The 18,670-nt window shown below is 36.8% G+C and overlaps 1 protein-coding gene across 1 annotated transcript; it reads left to right on the plus strand.

Annotated features, from left to right (window-relative positions):
• Positions 1–251: 251 nt before the first annotated feature.
• tmem30ab (transmembrane protein 30Ab) lies at positions 252–17,115 on the plus strand. The gene is given in 7 exon segments (NM_205560.3): positions 252–677; positions 2,302–2,421; positions 7,521–7,628; positions 10,295–10,382; positions 10,467–10,613; positions 15,061–15,267; positions 16,217–17,115. Coding segments are annotated over 7 exon segments (1,110 nt in total). The 5' UTR covers positions 252–431; the 3' UTR covers positions 16,411–17,115.
• Positions 17,116–18,670: the final 1,555 nt, after the last annotated feature.

The raw sequence follows: 18,670 nt of genomic DNA on the forward strand, positions 1-18,670 counted from the left end.
ATCAATAAAATAATGCATTTATAAAATGATGTTTATAAAAGAGCTATTGAGCTGATAATATTTTCAGTTGAATAAATGACGCTAGAATAACAACAAATTCACATAAAATCTAATTAAATTTACGAACGTGTCTCATTTTCAGCCTTGAATTGTAGTGATTCAAACCACCGCTGAGTGATTCAGAAGCTTTTCGCAAATCAGCTCGGCTGAATCAAGAGAATCGGCTCAATTCTATGATTCGCGAATCACTACCTAGTTGACGCTTCCTGTAGCACCGCCTCTAACAAAACAAACGATTTGAGAAGGCCTCGGTGAAGATAATCAACCCCAGCGGACATTTAAACATTTTCACAATAATAATCACACGTCTGCAATCGAGTAACCGTGTGTTTTAATAGCAAAACCCAAGCTGTGAGCTGGTAATCACAGCTATGATGGCGTCCAGCTATAACGCGAAGGAAGAGGACGGTCATCACTCGGGAACCGCGGGCCTCGGCGGAACCGCCATCCGGACCAGAAAGCCCGACAACACCGCCTTCAAACAGCAGCGCTTACCGGCCTGGCAGCCCATCCTTACCGCGGGCACAGTTTTACCCGCTTTCTTCGTCATCGGCCTCATCTTCATCCCAATAGGAATCGGACTCTACGTGACGTCCAATAATATCAAGGAGTTCGAGGTTTGAGCCTATTGCTCTCTCTGTGTGTTTAGTGTGATTTAACTAACGTTAACGTTACTGAGTAAATGGAGATCTTCTGTTGACCTCCTGGATATGGAAGCTAACCTGAAGTATGGGAACCTGATATTTAACTGACTATATATATATATATATATATATATATATATATATATATATATATATATATATATATATATATATATATATAACGGTTTCATGATGGCATGAAATATTGCCAGTAATTATAGAAAAACCAAAATAACATCAGTAATATCAATAATAGATGGAAGATAATTCAAGTCTTTCTGCATAAAATATACTAAACAAGTTACAAATATAGATAAACAGTACAGCAAAATAGTAATAGCATTAGTTTTCTGATGAGTCTAACAATTCAGTTATTAAACGCATGACAAAATAGTTTAATTATGATTGTATTATGAAAATTGAAATACAATTACAAGGCCCTCTGGAATGCATGATTCTGAATGGTCAATCATGATTTGATGTGTGTTATGTAAGGGTTAATGTACATTCAACAAGTTATCCAAAATAACATACCTTGGAATGTTGTGATTGAGCGATCAAAAAAGAAAAAGTCTGCGTTTGTTTTTTTTTGTTTTTTTGTGCAGCCTTAAGTAGGCCTGTCACTATATATATATATATATATATATATATATATATATATATATATATATATATATATAATTTTTTTGTACAATATATTGCACCTAAATAGATTGCAATCATTGATATTATTGTCATTTCAAGACCATCCAATGCCATTTCTTGTAATGTCAGTATGTCAATGTAATATCATGATGCAAGTACACTTCCAAAAAAACACTTAATGTTTTATTCTTAAGCATATTTAATTAAATTGTAGTTATTTTGACAATTGAATAATTAGCCATTGGAATCAGAATGTAAAAATGCATAAATAAATATTAATAAATGTTAACAAAAAAGTGCAAGGTAAAAAGACACACACACACACACACACACACACACACACACACATATATATATATATATATATATTTATATATATAATTTAATGTATTCAATTATAATATAGTTTTTTTGATAGGGCAAATAAAAATATTCTCCATCTGGGCTATTTCACAAAATTCTTAGCCCTTTATGAGTCTAAACTTTCATTTATAACGGTCTCAAAAGTCTTTAAAATTCTTAAATTTAACTTGGTGAAACCTGCAGAAACCCTGAAACAATTCAAATGAATTATTGACTTCTGCTGTCTTAATTAGTTTAAAAAAACACTGATTTTGTTTTTACAATTTAAAACGCCATCTTTGAAGATCTTTTCTGCTGGAGATACTTGTCCTAAAAAAAAAAAAACATAATAAAAAAATTCTTACTCGTACCCTAGGATTGTTATAGCAGAACATTTTGACAGTTTTAAAACCTTGACTTTTTTCAAACCGCGGTATACCTTGAATACGGTTATCATCCCATGCCTAATCACTGATCACCATGACAAGGATGCGGTACTTGGTATCGGCTGCAAAAACCCTGATCGGAGCATCATTACTAGTTTCTACTGTATGTTATTTTGTTTTACTACAGTATTTTTTTTTTATGTGTTTGTTTCTGTGGTTTACAGATTGATTACACCGGGACTGACATGTCCAGTCCGTGTTTTAACTGCTCTCAAAGCTTCAGCTGGAACAGCACGACTCCCTGCAAATGTACCCTGTCCTTCTCTCTGGACCAGCCTTTTGAAGTGAGTCTGAGAGAACCGTACATTATGTTGTGTTCTTTGTGAAGGTTTAGTTCAGCTAAAGTAAATATTCAGCTTTTTACTTACACATATGTTTGTAGCAACCCTTGTGACTCAAACCTAAAGCATGAAGAAATGGTTAGAAAAAATCTGTTCTTTGAAAAAGCAGCAACCTTTGGGTTCCAGAAAATAAAGCACTCCATTTACTTTCTCTAAATATAATCATATATATTTAACAGTAATGGATAAACCTTTAAACAGAGCTTTTGTGAGGTTGTTGATTGATTTTATGCTTTTTTTAAGCTCATATGTTTGCATTAGTTCTAACTATGTATTTATAAAACCATTGTTTAATAGGAGAGTTTGCTGTACTTTCCAATATTCAGAGAGTTACACCAAAATAGACCTTTAACTCCACCTAAAATATATTTAGTGTCATTGTTGATATTTATATGGCTAAAGAGAGATGACATTCAGTCAGTTTTTATCTTCATAACACACACACACACACACACACACACACACACACACACACACACACACACACACACACACACACACACACACACACACACACACACACACACAAACACACACACACACATACATGCATATATATGGAAAAGTCATAGGAAATATCTGTATACTTGAATATAGGTCATTTACTTCTTTTCTGTCCCTGGCCAATCACACACTCTCACATTATTAGTACAGTGCAATTATTATATAAATCAATTATACATAGAGATTATGTATAATTGTATAATCTATGTATTATACATAGATTGTAGCGTGTTTTACGATGTGCTGTAATAAATTTGAACATGCATTTTTTTTTCTTTTTCCACGCAGATGTAGACATTGCATGAAACATTAGGTCATGACAATTTACTTGAAAGTCTTGGAAAAGTTGTGGAATTTTAGTAGTAAAAATGTGTATGAAGCCTGTAATTTACATTTATGTAAATTTTAACTGTATATCTCACATAATATGTCTTAGTAAGACAGTATTTGATTTTTTATTAAACTTTTAAGGAAAGCTCTGTCGTTTTTAAGCTGAAACGCATAATTTAGTGCAGTAAAATAATCCTTGTGAGAAGAAAAAATTATTCCTGAAAAGAAGACTGATGCTTGAAAATTACTAAATATTCAGAGAGAAAAATGTTGTAAACTGGTTTTATTGTATGACTTATTATGATAATTGCATTGCTTATTTAGAGGCTTTAGCAATGTATGTGTTGATTATGACACATTAGGTATATAGTGATTTTTTTTGTTGGTATTTTTCTCAGAGATAAAAAAAGTCTTCATTAAAGCTTAATAAGCCATAAATTAAACTTTTCACTGAAAGTAGAATCACAACAGTAAAACTTTTTGAAAAATCATACAAAATAGAAAAGACTTTTAAGAAATTGAAGTGGAAAGAATTACAATCCCATGAAGCATTGCGAAAGACAGAGCCAAATTAAAAAACGATGCTGAAATTTGTCCGTTGCAACACAGACTTTTGTAACTGGAATGCGCAAGACTTGTGGTGTCATCTGCTTCCAGTTGTTTACTTCTGACATGCTCATTTATGTTGCAAACTTGTACTTATTATATTATTTGTATTTTATTACAAATTTAATAAACACTCATCCATAGCACCAGTAGTTTAACATAGGGAGGCACAATATGTAAGTGGTCATATCAACATCGGCCGATAAGTGCTATTTTTAATGTTATATTAAAATTATGCCGATGTCTTTAAGCCGATAGATTACGTAATTATACAGAATTGCCTGTCTCACTCATGCTTGGATCAAACTTGTTTAGACTTGTCCAATGAACTATAACAGAGCTTTTCTCACATTGTTTGTTCCTTTAAAGTCTGTCCTTTCTTTATGCGGTATTGCTGTGCGTTAATACCTCAGTAAGTAACCATGTTCCTTATCATTGTAGATATGTTTGATAGAGTTTCATTTTGTATTTTGCGTTAAATCACCTCAGGAAAAATATTGCATGTGTCAACATAGAATAGTTCACTGTATAAAAATATAACACTTGGAAATATTTATATTAGCTACTATATCGGTTACTGGCCTACAAATCTTAAGAGTTATCTGTTATCGATATTGGGCAAAAAATCCATATCTGTGCATCCCTAGTGTTACGTGTTTAAGTTATTAAAATCGTTAGAAATGTTACAAATTTTTCTAAATGTTAGAAAATTAAGATATTAAAAATGGATGAAATGTAACAATCAGTGAGTCTCTAATGATGCTGGATGAAAATGAGAAGACACAACTGCTGGATAAGTGAAACAAACTTTAAGTATTTATTAAACAGCGTGTCAAACAATGAATAGGAAATTAGAATGTAATTTTTAATAATTGAATTAAACAAAAAACAGGAGTGTTGCCAAAACAAAGAAATAAATATAACAAAATGATCTAACTAAACCCCAACTCACCAAACTAACAAACCAAAGTAAAATGCAGAAACAAAACTATAATCTTCAGTGCGTCGCTAAACTTCATAACTATTCCAAACACATAACTTACAAATGTGGCAACTCCTCCATAAACTAACAAAAAAATGTTATACTGCTCAAAATTACTAGATTTCCCGTAAAGTACACACTGTTAGACATTAGCAAACAAGAGCTTAGGTACTAAATTGAGCTGCACAAGCTTACCTAATAAATCGATCACTTAATCGAGAGAAACTAAACAACGACAACAACAGCCACCAAACTATACAAACACAAATGAACAGGCTGGCCTACACAAGTGAGAAGTTTGGCAGTGAGCCAAGTGCTCCTGGTGAACAGCGCTTGTGCATGCCTTTTATACTTGGCAGACCAGCTCCTGATTGGTGCGGCAATTGCGTCATAATGGTGTTTGGCAGCTTTTTCGACCAATAGTTGCATACTTAAAACAGGACAGGATACACAATGAAAAAGAGAGAAGGAGACGCAAGACTTAAAAACAAACAACAAAACATATGTGAAACGCAACACTAGTTTTATTAGGCAGAGAAAGATTAGGCAGTACACGTCAAATGGGTCTAACAGACAACAAACAAAAAACAAACTATTCTAAATCCTTTATACTCTTTAAAAGCATTTAGTGAAATCAATTCTTTGAACTTCAACTACTTGCAGATTATTCCATGCAAAAGGAGCTGTGAACTTAAAAGCCTGTTTTCCCATCTCAGTTCGCACTTTAGGAACAGACAGTAAATAAAAATCCTGTGACCGAAGGCCATAGTTAAGAACAGGCTTTTTACAAATGGAATTCTGTAGATATGATGGGAGTAAACCCAGTATAGGTTTGTAAACAAGGCTATGCTAATGCTCGAGACTACGAATGGACAAAGCAGACCAACCTACCCTTGTATACAGCACACAATGATGAGTTAGGGATTTAAAATAGTTATAAATCTTAGTGCACCATGGTAAACAGTATCCAATGCATTCAGACTTTGAGATGAAACATGCATATAGATAACATTACCGCAGTTCAATATCGACATATGTTGCATCAACCAGCTTCTTTTTAGCATCAAAAGCAAGGCAGTTCTTAATTCTAAAATAGAAGCCTAAAAACATTTTTAAAATTTTCACCAATTGCTGAATGTAAGAACTAAAAGAGGGTATCATCAATTAAAATTCCAGAATATCTTTACTGGGACATCAATTCAATATCTATACCTTGAGTAGTAGTAATAGAATCTAGCGTTTGCTTAATTTTTTTTAAAATTTGAAAACAGCATAGGTTTTGTTTTATCAGCATTTAAGGGCCTACTCACACTATGCTATCCGTACCGTGCCCAGGGCTGTTTCCCGGATCGTTTGAGAAGTGTGTGCGCGCTGAATCGGGCTCAGGCGTGGTTCACTTGGGTATGCTTGTGTGTGAGAAACTGAAAGCGAGACGTGACTTTCAAGGGACGGTTTCATATGGATTTATTAATCATTCTTACTGTTCAGTGAACGCAAACTGCCGTAGTTTATTAAATACTGCACGACAGCTGTGTACCTTCAGCAAACCTCCTAATACCTGCAGCACAGGGACTTTATGATTGTTTATGAGCGTCAACAGTGGCTGATGTGTTCGGCGAAATATTTGACTGCGTGTCTCCGCATCCCGAAGGACTAAAGTGATTTAACTAGAGAAATCTCCACTGTGCTGAGCGAGAGGGCTTACTGAACAGCACAGCAATGATGACAAAAGCGTGCCCAGGCCCGTTGGTAATGTGATTGCGGGCGGTCGGGAGAGGGGGGACAAGCGTGCTTTGGCCCGGTTCGAGGCAACTGTAGATAGTGTGAGTACGGCCTAAAACTAGTTTTAACTCTGCACAATGTTTTTGATTGTCCACAGAATCAATAAAATCATTAAATACCTTTAAAACTGCTGTAATAGTGCTGTGTTGCTTTCTGAAAAATTGAAATTCAGACTGTACTATTTACTTCAAGAAAACCCTTTTATTGGTTGCTGTTTGCCATGTAGTTGAAAAAATAATTATTTAAAAAAACAGCTGGAAGTGAAGCCTTGTGAAAGAAATCTTAAGGTCAAAATCTAAAATAAACACTGAAGGTTTAAGTAAATTGTCTCTCGGTGGACTTGATTCTGTAGATTACAGTACATATACTTTGTGGCTATAATTTAGCAACAATCCTGGAGAGTCTTGCCGAGAGTCTTGGAGAGTCTTGTTACCATAGAAACAAAAACAGCTGCTCATACAGTTTCTCCTCTAGAGAACCTGCTCCTCACTAAAGTATGCCAACTCATTTCATCATCCTTGCACAGTTTTTATTATAAATTTGGTACAGTCAAATGTTTTATCTCAACCATATAAATATAATTCATGCATTGTGTCAAACCTAGTTTACCATTTTTTTCAAAGTGAAAACCACTGACTTGGCAACTGTGAGCATGTTATTTAGCTGTATTGCAAGGAAAAGCAAGGCTTAGTAAAAACTCTAACTTTCCTAAATGTTACATTCGGCACATTGAAAAAATCAAGAAAATCTCTGTTTATTTTTTAGGAATGATGTTTTACTGAAATGAATGTCCTCTTATAACAATGCCAATTTACAATTCAAAACTTTTTGTTCTCAGAGTAATGTCTTCATGTACTACGGCCTCTCAAACTTCTACCAAAACCATCGCCGTTACGTAAAGTCCAGAGATGACAGCCAGCTTAATGGAGATGAGCGCTCACTTAAGGTATCTGTCTGTCTGTCTGTCTGTCTGTCTGTCTGTCTGTCTGTCCGTCTGTCCGTCTGTCCGTCTGTCTGTCTGTCTGTCTGTCCGTCCGTCCGTCCATTCATACATTCATCCATCCTTCCTTTCTTCCTTTTCATCCATCCTTCTTTCATTCCTTCCTTCCTTCCATCCTTCCATCCTTTTTACTTTCTTTCTTTCTTTCCATCCATCCATCCATCCATCCTTCTTTCCAATCATCCTTCTATCCTTCTTTCTTTCTTTTCATTCATCCATCCTTCTTTCCATCCTTCCTTTTCATCCATCCATCCGTCTGTCCATCCTTTCTTCCTTCCTTCCTTCCTTCCTTCTCTATGCACATTCATCACAAACATGTATCACATGTGGTAATATGTAAACATGTACCACAAACATGTATGTTGTTTATCCATGTTTGACCAATCAGATGGAGCATTAAGGCTGATTTATACTTCAGTGTCAAACGCACGCGTATGCTACGGCGTTGACGCATAGCCCTACGCCGTGGCCGTCGGCATCACTGACGTGCACCTCTCAAAAAATGTAACTACACGTCACAAGGGCACGTAGCGCAAGCTCTGTGATTGGTCGGCTTGGTAGCGCTGATGAGTCTGTACAGAACCGAGAGCCGCGGGAATGGCGCGAGCCGGATGCAGCGATTGTTTATAAGTGTGGAGTCCCATGAAGGAGCTCCGGATGGAAAGTTTTGTTTTGTGTTTACCTCATAGTTAAAGTTGTTGCACGTCCGCCGCTTCCTGCCTCAAAATGAGCGAGTTTGAGCCACTTGTACATTCAGGAAGTGTTCAGGAAAAGCAAAACCTCAGCGAAGAAACTCGACAGAGAGGAGCATTAACACCTCACTACCAACTAGCCTTTCGGAAGTGTTAATGCAGACCAACAGAGACAGCGCGCAGAAGTATAAATGCACAGCTACACACGTTGCATGCGCCTTGGATTACGCTGGTCACTTGACGCAGAAGTATAAACCAGGCTTTACTGTTTTATCTTTTACTCACTGAATCTAAGCAGGGCTGAGCATGGTCAGTACCTGGATGGGAGACCACATGGGAAAACTAGGTTGCTGTTGGAAGTGGTGTTAGAGAGGCCAGCAAGGGGCGCTCAACCTGCGGTCTGTGTGAGACCTAATGCCCCAGTAAAAGTGAAGGGGACACTATACTGTCAGTGGGTGCCGTCTTTCGGATGAGACGTTAAACCGAGGTCCTGACTCTTTGTGGTCATAAAAAATCCCATGGCTCTTCTCGTAAACAGCAGGGGTGTAACACCGGTGTCCTGGCCAAAGTCCCTCAATCGGCCCTTACAATCATGGCCTCCCTATCATCCCTATTCACCAAATTGGCTCTAACACTGTCTCTCCACTCCTCCAATAGCTGGTGTGTGGTGAGTGCACTGGCGCCGTTGTCCTGTGGCTGCTGTTGCATCATTCAAGTGGATGCTGCACACTGGTGGTGGTGTGGAGAGACCCCCCCCCCCCCCCCACCATGATTGTAAAGCACTTTGGGTGTATGACCATACACAATAAATGCGATATATAAATACACACATTACATTACATTACATTACATGCCCACCTACCCAGTAGATGCTGTCACGCTATTGGCTGAACCAGGCTTAAAAAAAACCTTGAGCCTCAGAGCAACAGATGATGATAAATAAATAAACAGTAATGCCAGGAGTAGATAAAAAAAATGCTTTTATTCCGGCCAAACAAAACGAAATAAGACTTTCTGCTGAAAAATCTAAAATATTTCCTAGGAAGTGCTTTGAAAATGTTCTTACTCTGTTGAACATCACTTTGGGAAATATTTGAAAAAGAAATAAAAATTTTAATATTTAATAATATCTAATATTTTTTCCTCAACTGTATATTAGCTGTTTATTTTAATCATTTTAGTGTGATCATTACATAAATAAATGATTCATTAAGTTGCTAATAAAATAGGCTTTCTGTTGGGACGTTATATCACAAATATCACATATTTGATCTATATCTATCAGTCTTGTTTTGTCTGTATCTATATGTTTTGTTTGTTCTATTGATAGTTTATCAATTTGTCCTTCACTTGTTTGTCATATATAAATGTTTATTTGTATGTTTATGTATTTGCTGAGAGATTTGTCCTATTTTCATACTGTGGCCTTGAATATATGTTTGAATATCTACTATATGCCCACCAACACCTGTCTATCATTTAACCTGTAAGATGCATGTAATACTGATGGACAGAGGAAGTGTGATCCTATATTTATTGACAGGTCTAGGTTTAATGGCGAAGCAAATGGAAACTAAATAGTTCACCTGATTTTCAGCTCTGCTGTCTGACGTGTTTGACAGCATAGTATTCTCCACCTGCACTAACACGTCAACGCAACATCAACAAGTACTGTTTGACAGCTGGGTTTTGCAACATGGATTTAGACACACCTCGACATGTATCATAGTGGAGGCCTGTCAGTCATCGGCAGACATCGTCTCTTTTAATGAACCCTACCTGAGTGACATTGTCATAGCTGTCACCTGTTTTTTTTTTGTCATGTCACAGGTTTTACTGTTAGCACTTAATACCTTCACTTGGTGATATTCAGTTATATGGTATTGAAAGAAGCTCATTGTGTATTGTCATATATTTCAGGAACCAAGCAAAGAGTGTGAGCCGTACCGCACAAATGATAACAAGCGTATAGCTCCATGTGGAGCTATTGCTAACAGCATGTTTAATGGTAAGACTTGGATCAAAGTATTTTCTGTTAAAAGATAGTTTAATATTAAAATATTGAAATCTTTGCTCCTTCTCTCCACTTCAGATACATTGGACCTGTTTTACATTGACCCCAATGGAACAAAAACCCAAATTCCGATGATCAAAAAGGGGATCGCTTGGTGGACGGACAAACATGTGAAGTTCAGAAACCCTGGTGGAAACAACCCCAATCTTACTGCGGTGTTTATTGGTAAATTGTGTTCCAAACACTCACTGGCCACGTTATTAGGTACACGTTGGTTGTGCGAAATTCTAACAAGCTATACATGTTATATCAAACTCAATATGTAGTGTTTCATCTTAAAGGAATAGTTGACCCAAAATATTTACTAAAATTTTAAATCGCATTTACAAACATTCAATTAAACGAGAAAACACAAATTAGTCAGCTAATCGATTAAAGAAAATAAGCGATAGCTTATTAAAACACACAAAAAAATGTTAGTTGCAGGCCTAATTTTAATTAACTAGAATAACCTAGAATATTAGTGTAGTATGCAATAGTTAATATAAATAGAATCTTTTGAATAAGGTTTTATTATTTTTTTTATAAATGGATAATGTTGTAGACAAATAGCTGTTTTCATCCAATGAGCGGAAGAGAAAAAGAAATATCAAAAAGAAAAATAAATTCAGAGGTGAACACTAGGGATGCAATGATAATAGAATTCAGTCTGAGAAATAAGTTTCACGGTTATCACGATTATTATGTCTTCATTATTTTCAAAACACCACTAGTTTAGAAAATCACATGAAAACTCCTTTTATTTTAAAGTGTTATTTATTGCTGCTCAGTAACCAATTACTCATTCATTCATTTTCTTGTCGGCTTAGTCCCTTTATTAATCCAGGGTCGCCACAGCGGAATGAACCACCAACTTATGCAGCAAGTTTTTTACACAGCGGATGCCCTTCCGTCCACACACACATTCACACACTCACTCATACACTACGGACAATTTAGCCTACCCAATTCTCCTGTACCGCATGTCTTTGGACTGTGGGGGAAACCGGAGCACCCGGAGGAAACCCACACGAACGCAGGGAGAATATGCAAACTTAAGTAACCAATTAATACAGCACAATATAATATTAAAAACAAACAATAGTCTATTTCTCTCTTTGTGCTAAAAAAATAAGTAACATTTGACATATAAACAATTTTACATTGTAAATAAATGACAGAACAACGAATAAATAATAAAAAAATAGTATTTGTCTAATGCTGGGCTTAAAATAACCTTTTTTACTTGGTAGCACCATAGCTCCCAACTTCAACAATTTTAGGAGCACCATAAAAAATCTAGGAGCAGTCACCAAAAATGAATAAGCACCACTGCAAATTGTATATTAACAGATTTATTGTATTTGAAAACTACATCAACAAAAACCAGAAACAACTACTTAATTCTGTTATACCTTATTGATATTTGTGCAATAATTGCAAAATTAATGTCTAATAGTTATAAAATATTACAATGATGATAATAATACTAACATTGAATAACATTATCATGCTTCCTTGAATGTGCTTGAATGTGAGTTATGTGCTATAAAAAGTTCAACTTACATTGACAAATAAATCTATATTTTGCATCAAACAAAAATGAAGCATTGCAGTAAGAAATATACATTTTGCATCATTGTGTTTATACACATGACAATATAATAACCAGAAAGAACGGACAAAGAAAGGGAAAAAAGTATCACTTCACCACTCTTTAAAGGTTTTGGTTTTGGTTTTGGTTCGTGTCATTTTAAATGCTCAGTCTTTTCATGCACTGATTTACATTTTTTAGTGTTTGTTGAAAAAAGCAGGCGAGTCAGCCGACCCAGTGAGCGGTGCAGAGCAGCATTCTCGCGATGACCACCTGCACAATACTGTTCTGTCATAAGCCGAAGTTTCAATTTAAACTTAGTAAAGTCTTTGGCAAAGATCTATACACTGTTAGATTTTACACTTGGCGTTCATTTGCGCTGAATGCAGTGCATGCAATGCATCGAGATTCGGACCATTAAACAGCTGATCCACTGCGAGTCTTTCAGCACTTTCTCTGAAAACACTGGATTGATCTCGGCTGGCGGATCATATCACCTCATGATTGCTCTCATCGGCGCCAATATTTGTAACTTTAAGTGGGGTTGTAAACCTGTTTGTTTTTTGTTGCTTCTTCCTCAAACTTCAGCCGTTTGCAGTTCCAGCGGTCACAAAAGCCCACATCTTAGGTGCGCCTGAAACAGTGTGAGCATGTTGTGTTGCATGCGCGTCCCTCTATTGGAAATAATGAACTTGCACGAGCTTGCCTTAGATAATAGCCTCAGTCATAGGTAATCCAATGTGTGTGGTTATTAGTCTCGTTGTACAAACTAGCACACAGTTGGCATAACTTTGTTAAGTTGCCGCAGTTTTGCAGAAACTTTCCATGGAGAAACATGGTGTTGAGAAGCCTTTACGATTAATTAACCGTGACAAATTAAAGTGTGGCGACGCAGTGGCGCAGTAGGTAGTGTTACGTAGGTTTCCTCCGGGTGCTCCGGTATCCCCCACAGTCCAAAGACATGCGGTACAGGTGAATTGGGTTAGCTAAATTGTCTGTAGTGTATGAGTGTGTGTGGATGTTTCCCAGAGATGGGTTGCAGCTGGAAGGGCATCCGCTGCATAAAAACGTGCTGGATAAGTTGGCGGTTCATTCCGCTGTGGTGACCCCGGATTAATAAAGGACTAAGCCGACAAGAAAATGTATGACTGAAATTAAAGCGTGGTTTACAGTGAAACGGATTAATTGTTTCATCCCTAGTGAAAACCCACTGTAAGACTTTTTCTTGTCTAACAAATTACCTCTGAACACTAAAACAAAACACTTTTTGGGATCACAGATGCTCAATAGCCAGAGCCTGGTTAGTACCTGGATGGGATTCCACTTGGAAAAAACATGGTTACTGTTGGAAGTGGTGTTAGAGAGGCCAGCAGGGGGTGCTCAACTAGCGATCTGTGTGAGTCCTAATGCCCCAGTATTGTGAAGGGGACACTATGCTGTCAGTGAGCGCCATATTTCGGATGAGACGTTAACCCGAGGTTCTGGCTCTCTCTGGTCATTAAAAATCCCATGGCACTCGTAAAGGAGTAGGGGTTTAAACCTGGTGTCCTGGTTAAATAATGTCCATTAGCCCTTACCAATCATGGCCTTCCAATCATCCCCATCCACCGAATTGGCTCTATCACTTTCTCTTCACTCCACCAATAGCTGGTGTGTGGTGAGCACACTGGCGCCGTTGTCCTGTGGTTGCCATCGTATGATCCAAGCACACTGGTAGTGGTATGGAGAGATCCCCCTCCCACCCCCCTTTCTTGTTGCGCATTGAATTTATTCGATAAATGTGTTACATCGCATATTCACATTTTTTTTTATCGGACAAAACGTTTGTCCTACACAGTTATGGCATTTCCATTATTCATTTTTATGCATTATTCCAAAATACGCATGAAAATAGTCTGAGAACAGCTCATGAGTAACAGATTTTCTTGTTTTAGCTGGATACAAGTCACAATAGAGAAGAACACCCAGTGACAAATCAGTGGCCCTCCTTATCTGATTACTTTGATACGGTCATGGTAATCGAAATAAATATCTTACTATATGCGTGTCTAAAACATTAGTCATTAACTGCCATTTTTGGTGGTTTTGTGATGATATTGTTGATACCTGCATGATTTGTAAATAATTTCTGGTGTTTTTTTTTTTCTTCTGCTGTTGTAGCTCATCTGCTTCACGTTTGGTGTGTTGTGTGTTCAGAGATGCTCCTCTGCAAACTTTAGTTTTAATGAGGGATTATTTGAGCTACATTGTAAAAAAATTATGGCGTCCACATAATTGATTTGTGTTGGGACTTGGGATGCTTGATTGATTATTAAATTTAAAAAAATAATTGATGTGTTTATTTTGTGTCTGGCACATTAAATATTCCATTTTAAAATACTGATTTATTTTAACATGCAAACAGCATATGAAACATATTAACAACAGATCATCTTTACACACTGCAATGTTTCCAACAGCATAGCAGCAAAAACTAAATTACCAAAATAAAAAGATTAACACAAATATGCCTGCCCTAGATTTATTTCACTTAAATTACCAATGTAGATTAGAAAAAGGAAAATGCTGACTGAATCTTCGTAAACCCGCATAGTTTTTTACAGTCATGTTTTTTAGTCCGTCAAATAAGAACAGCAGGCTACCTCAAATCAGTCGCTCCATAGAAACTCTGTACAGCATCTAATTTTACCTTAGTTTGTGAGCTTTTATTTTTTCCGTCTGCTGATTTGGCATCAACTCGTCGGTGTCAAACTTTGACCAGCAATATCCTTCTTCCGTTTTACTTCGTCTCCGTCTGTTGGCACGTGTGGTTGTACATGTTACCGTCCGACGAGTTACCAAACATGTTTTGCACAAGGAATTTAACAAGGAATTTACCCCCACAGAACCATGTCGTCTGATTGGCTGATTAAATATTTGCACTAAATCTGAGAAGGTGTACCTAATAAAGTGGCCTGTGAGCATCAAATTCTATTTAAAAGATTTAAAAATAGGCATGTTTTGTCTGTATTTCTAACTAAAATGCTCTTCATCTTCCAGACACAGCAAAACCGATCAACTGGCGGAAGCCTGTCTATGAGCTGGACACTGACCCAGAAAACAACGGCTTCATAAACGAGGATTTCATTGTGTGGATGCGCACCGCTGCCCTGCCCACCTTCAGAAAGCTGTACCGCATTATTCAGAAGAAGAACAACATGACACCCACACTGCCCAGAGGAAACTACAGCCTGGAAGTCACTTACAGTATCCTTGATTTACAAACCTACTGTAAAAACAAATCAATGAGCTCTGCTGTCTGCGAGCGTTCGCTAGCAGTGTGTGTTTTTGAGGAGGAGTGAAATAATCAGGGAATAAATGCATAAATTTAAATACTGCAGGTTTAAGGAAAACAGGAATGTGTGTGCGTGCATATATATATATATATATATATATATATATATATATATATATATATATATATATATATATATATATATATACACACACACACACACACACACACACACACACACACACACACACACACACACACACACACACACACACACAAATATCACTGGAGCGGCTTCACATCAATTCGGTGGATGTCCTTGAGTGGCCCAGCCAGAGCCCAGACCGAAATCCTATTTCAAATTTCTAGAGAGATCTGAAATTGGCTGTACATCGTCGCTACCCATCCAACCTGATAGAGCTTGAGAGGTACTGCAGCGAAATGGGCAAAAGTTCCCAAAGACAGGTGTGTCAAGCTTGTGGCATCATATTCAAAAAGACTTGAGGCTGTAATTGCTGCCAAAGGTGCGTCAACAAAGTATTGAGCAAAGGCTGTGAATACTCATGCACATGCGATTATTTCAGTTTTTTTATTTTTTTTTTATTTACAACAATCTTTTTCACATTGTCATTATGGGGTATTGTGTGTAGAATATTTTGAAAATAAATTACTTTAATCCATAATTTGATAAAGTATGTATTACACCAACTAGCTGAATCAATTGACCCCCCTGATCGTCAGTGTATAATTCGCTCACTGCACCCAGGCTTATGTAAATATAATCTTTTTTTTTATCTGAATAATCACAATTAATTATTAAACTACACTACTTTTTTATCTAAATGTGAGCTAAATATATTGGTATTTCTGTTTTAAACGTGTTCTCAGTAGACATGACTTCCTTGACCAGTTGTCCCTCAGACTATCCCGTTCGTAGCTTTGAGGGCCGAAAGCGAATGATCCTCAGCACCATCTCCTGGATGGGCGGAAAAAACCCCTTCCTGGGCATCGCCTACATCACAGTGGGCTCCATCTGCTTCTTCCTCGGCGTGGTGCTCCTTTTTATTCACCACAAGTACGGAAACCGCAACAACAGCTCCGATATTCCCAGCTAAACCCATCCAGCGCATGCGTTCGCTGTGAATCGCATGTGCCACATTTAAAAGGTGCAAGAAAGCATTTGACCACTTGATGTTCTGTTTATTTATTCCTCAAGAAGATAAAGATGTCCGCTTGAAAGTTTTATTTTTGGCCATTTTGACTTTAAGCGTGTTTTTTGAATGGCGACGTGCACATACAGCTGATATTTTACGAAACGTCCGGGACAAAGATGAATGAAATGAATGTATATTTGTATTCATAGAAATTTTTACCTTCTGGCCAAAAAGTAATCTGTGAACAGGGCAGAATAATATGACTACTTTATTTTTTAACAGATAACGTTTATTCTTCGAGGGTTCGTAAAAGCGAATACTGTAGCTCTGTTTACTTCCAAATATCTTCGTAGTGCCAGAATCATTGACATTGAGCTCTCGATGACTGTTATATGCTCTTTGTGTTTTCTGGAGGTGCTTGTGCTTGTTTAAGGAAGCTTTGCTGTGTGGATTTCATGGCTCACAGAGACCAAATGTTTAGTTTATTTAACTGAATCCGTCTCGGGCTCGTTTTGGCTGTCATGTCTTTTTATACGTGTTCTGGTTTAAGCATGTCTGCCTCTAACAAATAAGCACTTTAGAATGCGACAAGCCATATGTTTTTTGGCCGTTTTTAGGAGTGTGTGTTTTGTGTTGGGCGAATAAAATGTCTAATTGCTGAACTTATCACAGATTTTCCTCTTTTTTTGTGTTTGTGTTGGGTTGTTTTTCATAGCAGCAAATAAAATTGCTGGATATTGTTCTGGATTAGTAATGGAAAGGAAATGTCAATTCAACAACTATACACTACCTGACAAAAGTCTTGTCATTGATCCCGGTTGTAAGAGCAACAATTACACAAAGCAAATTTTGATTTCGCAGAGACTTAAAGAAGCTCGTCAAGACAAGGTTGGTCATTATTCGAGAGGTTTTTAGATATTGAGCGATTGTAAATATTCATTCACACCACCCATGACACATACTGTAGCAACAAATCCTGTTACCACAGTTTTCAGTTCTAGGCCCTGTCAGAAAAAATTCAGCTCTAGAGACTTAGTATGCACTTGGTAGACAGTCAAACGAACAGTAATAATGGTATCAGGTTTAGCATTTCATTTCACTACATCACAAGTCCTCATCTTTTGAAGTGCAAAGTGAATTTGCCTTTGCGGCACAGAAAACGGGATCCTCATTTAGGCATACAACTAGTCTTTCAGCTAGGGTTTGAGGAAAAAGTAGATGCTGTCTGAAGACCGTAAACTGGCTTTTGGATTTTGCAAAATTGGTTACAACCACTGGTTTGTGCAGGAAGAAAGGCTAGAATTTTAGGCAGACACCAACTATGTATTATTTGGTCTCTGAAAAACTGAAATATCTTTTATAATATTTGCGAATAAAGCACCGTTTCCGTCTAATTAGTCAAAGAGAACAAAATCATCAATTTCGGATGAACTAACACCGAATATTGAAGAGAAAATTGGAATTTGCTGTGGTAGGAGAAGACACTGTGGGTTTTTTATATAATATATTACTTGTACCTTAAAAGACAAAGATGAAAAGCAATGCAAGTGCAGTGGCTTTTGTAGGTGCGGATGCTCAAGTTCTGGGAAGTAATAACTTGAGTATCATTTGGGTTTTTCGATAACGGTGCTAAATCGATACTTTTAAAACGGTACCGGTGCCAAATTGGTGCCTGAACTGATACTTTTGAGCCACAAAATTATGGTGGATGACTCTAGAAAAAATATTTTATTTGACAAAATATTTTAAATAATAATTTTAATAGAACAATATAATTAAAGTTTAAAGTAAACATCAATTCATATTTTTTATATTTGAATTGCATTAATATATTTCCTTTAATCATTTGTTGGTTAACTGAATTTAAGATTTGCATTATGAAATTACATTAGCTTACTACTAACATGTAGAAAGGCTGTCATCAAAATACTGAACTCTTTATTTCTAGGGTTGGGGCTTGTGACTATGTCTATGACTATGTGTTTACATGAGTTGCTTTTTTAATGTTCCTTTCATGATCCTGTCTTACATGTAATACATACTGTAGATCGATTAACGTCATTACGTCACCACATCCATGTTTTACTTCAGTTTTATGTAATTTCAGGTGTTTTATTTTTAATTTTTCGACTTTAACTGCAGTTTGACTTTTATTCAGGAACATTTCATTCATGCCCCCATGACAAACAGGTATGCGTTGTGTGCGTCCGTTCTCTAAGCA

This window comes from Danio rerio, chromosome 20 (assembly GCF_049306965.1).
Source record: "Danio rerio strain Tuebingen ecotype United States chromosome 20, GRCz12tu, whole genome shotgun sequence".
Classification (NCBI taxonomy): Eukaryota; Metazoa; Chordata; class Actinopteri; order Cypriniformes; family Danionidae; genus Danio; species Danio rerio.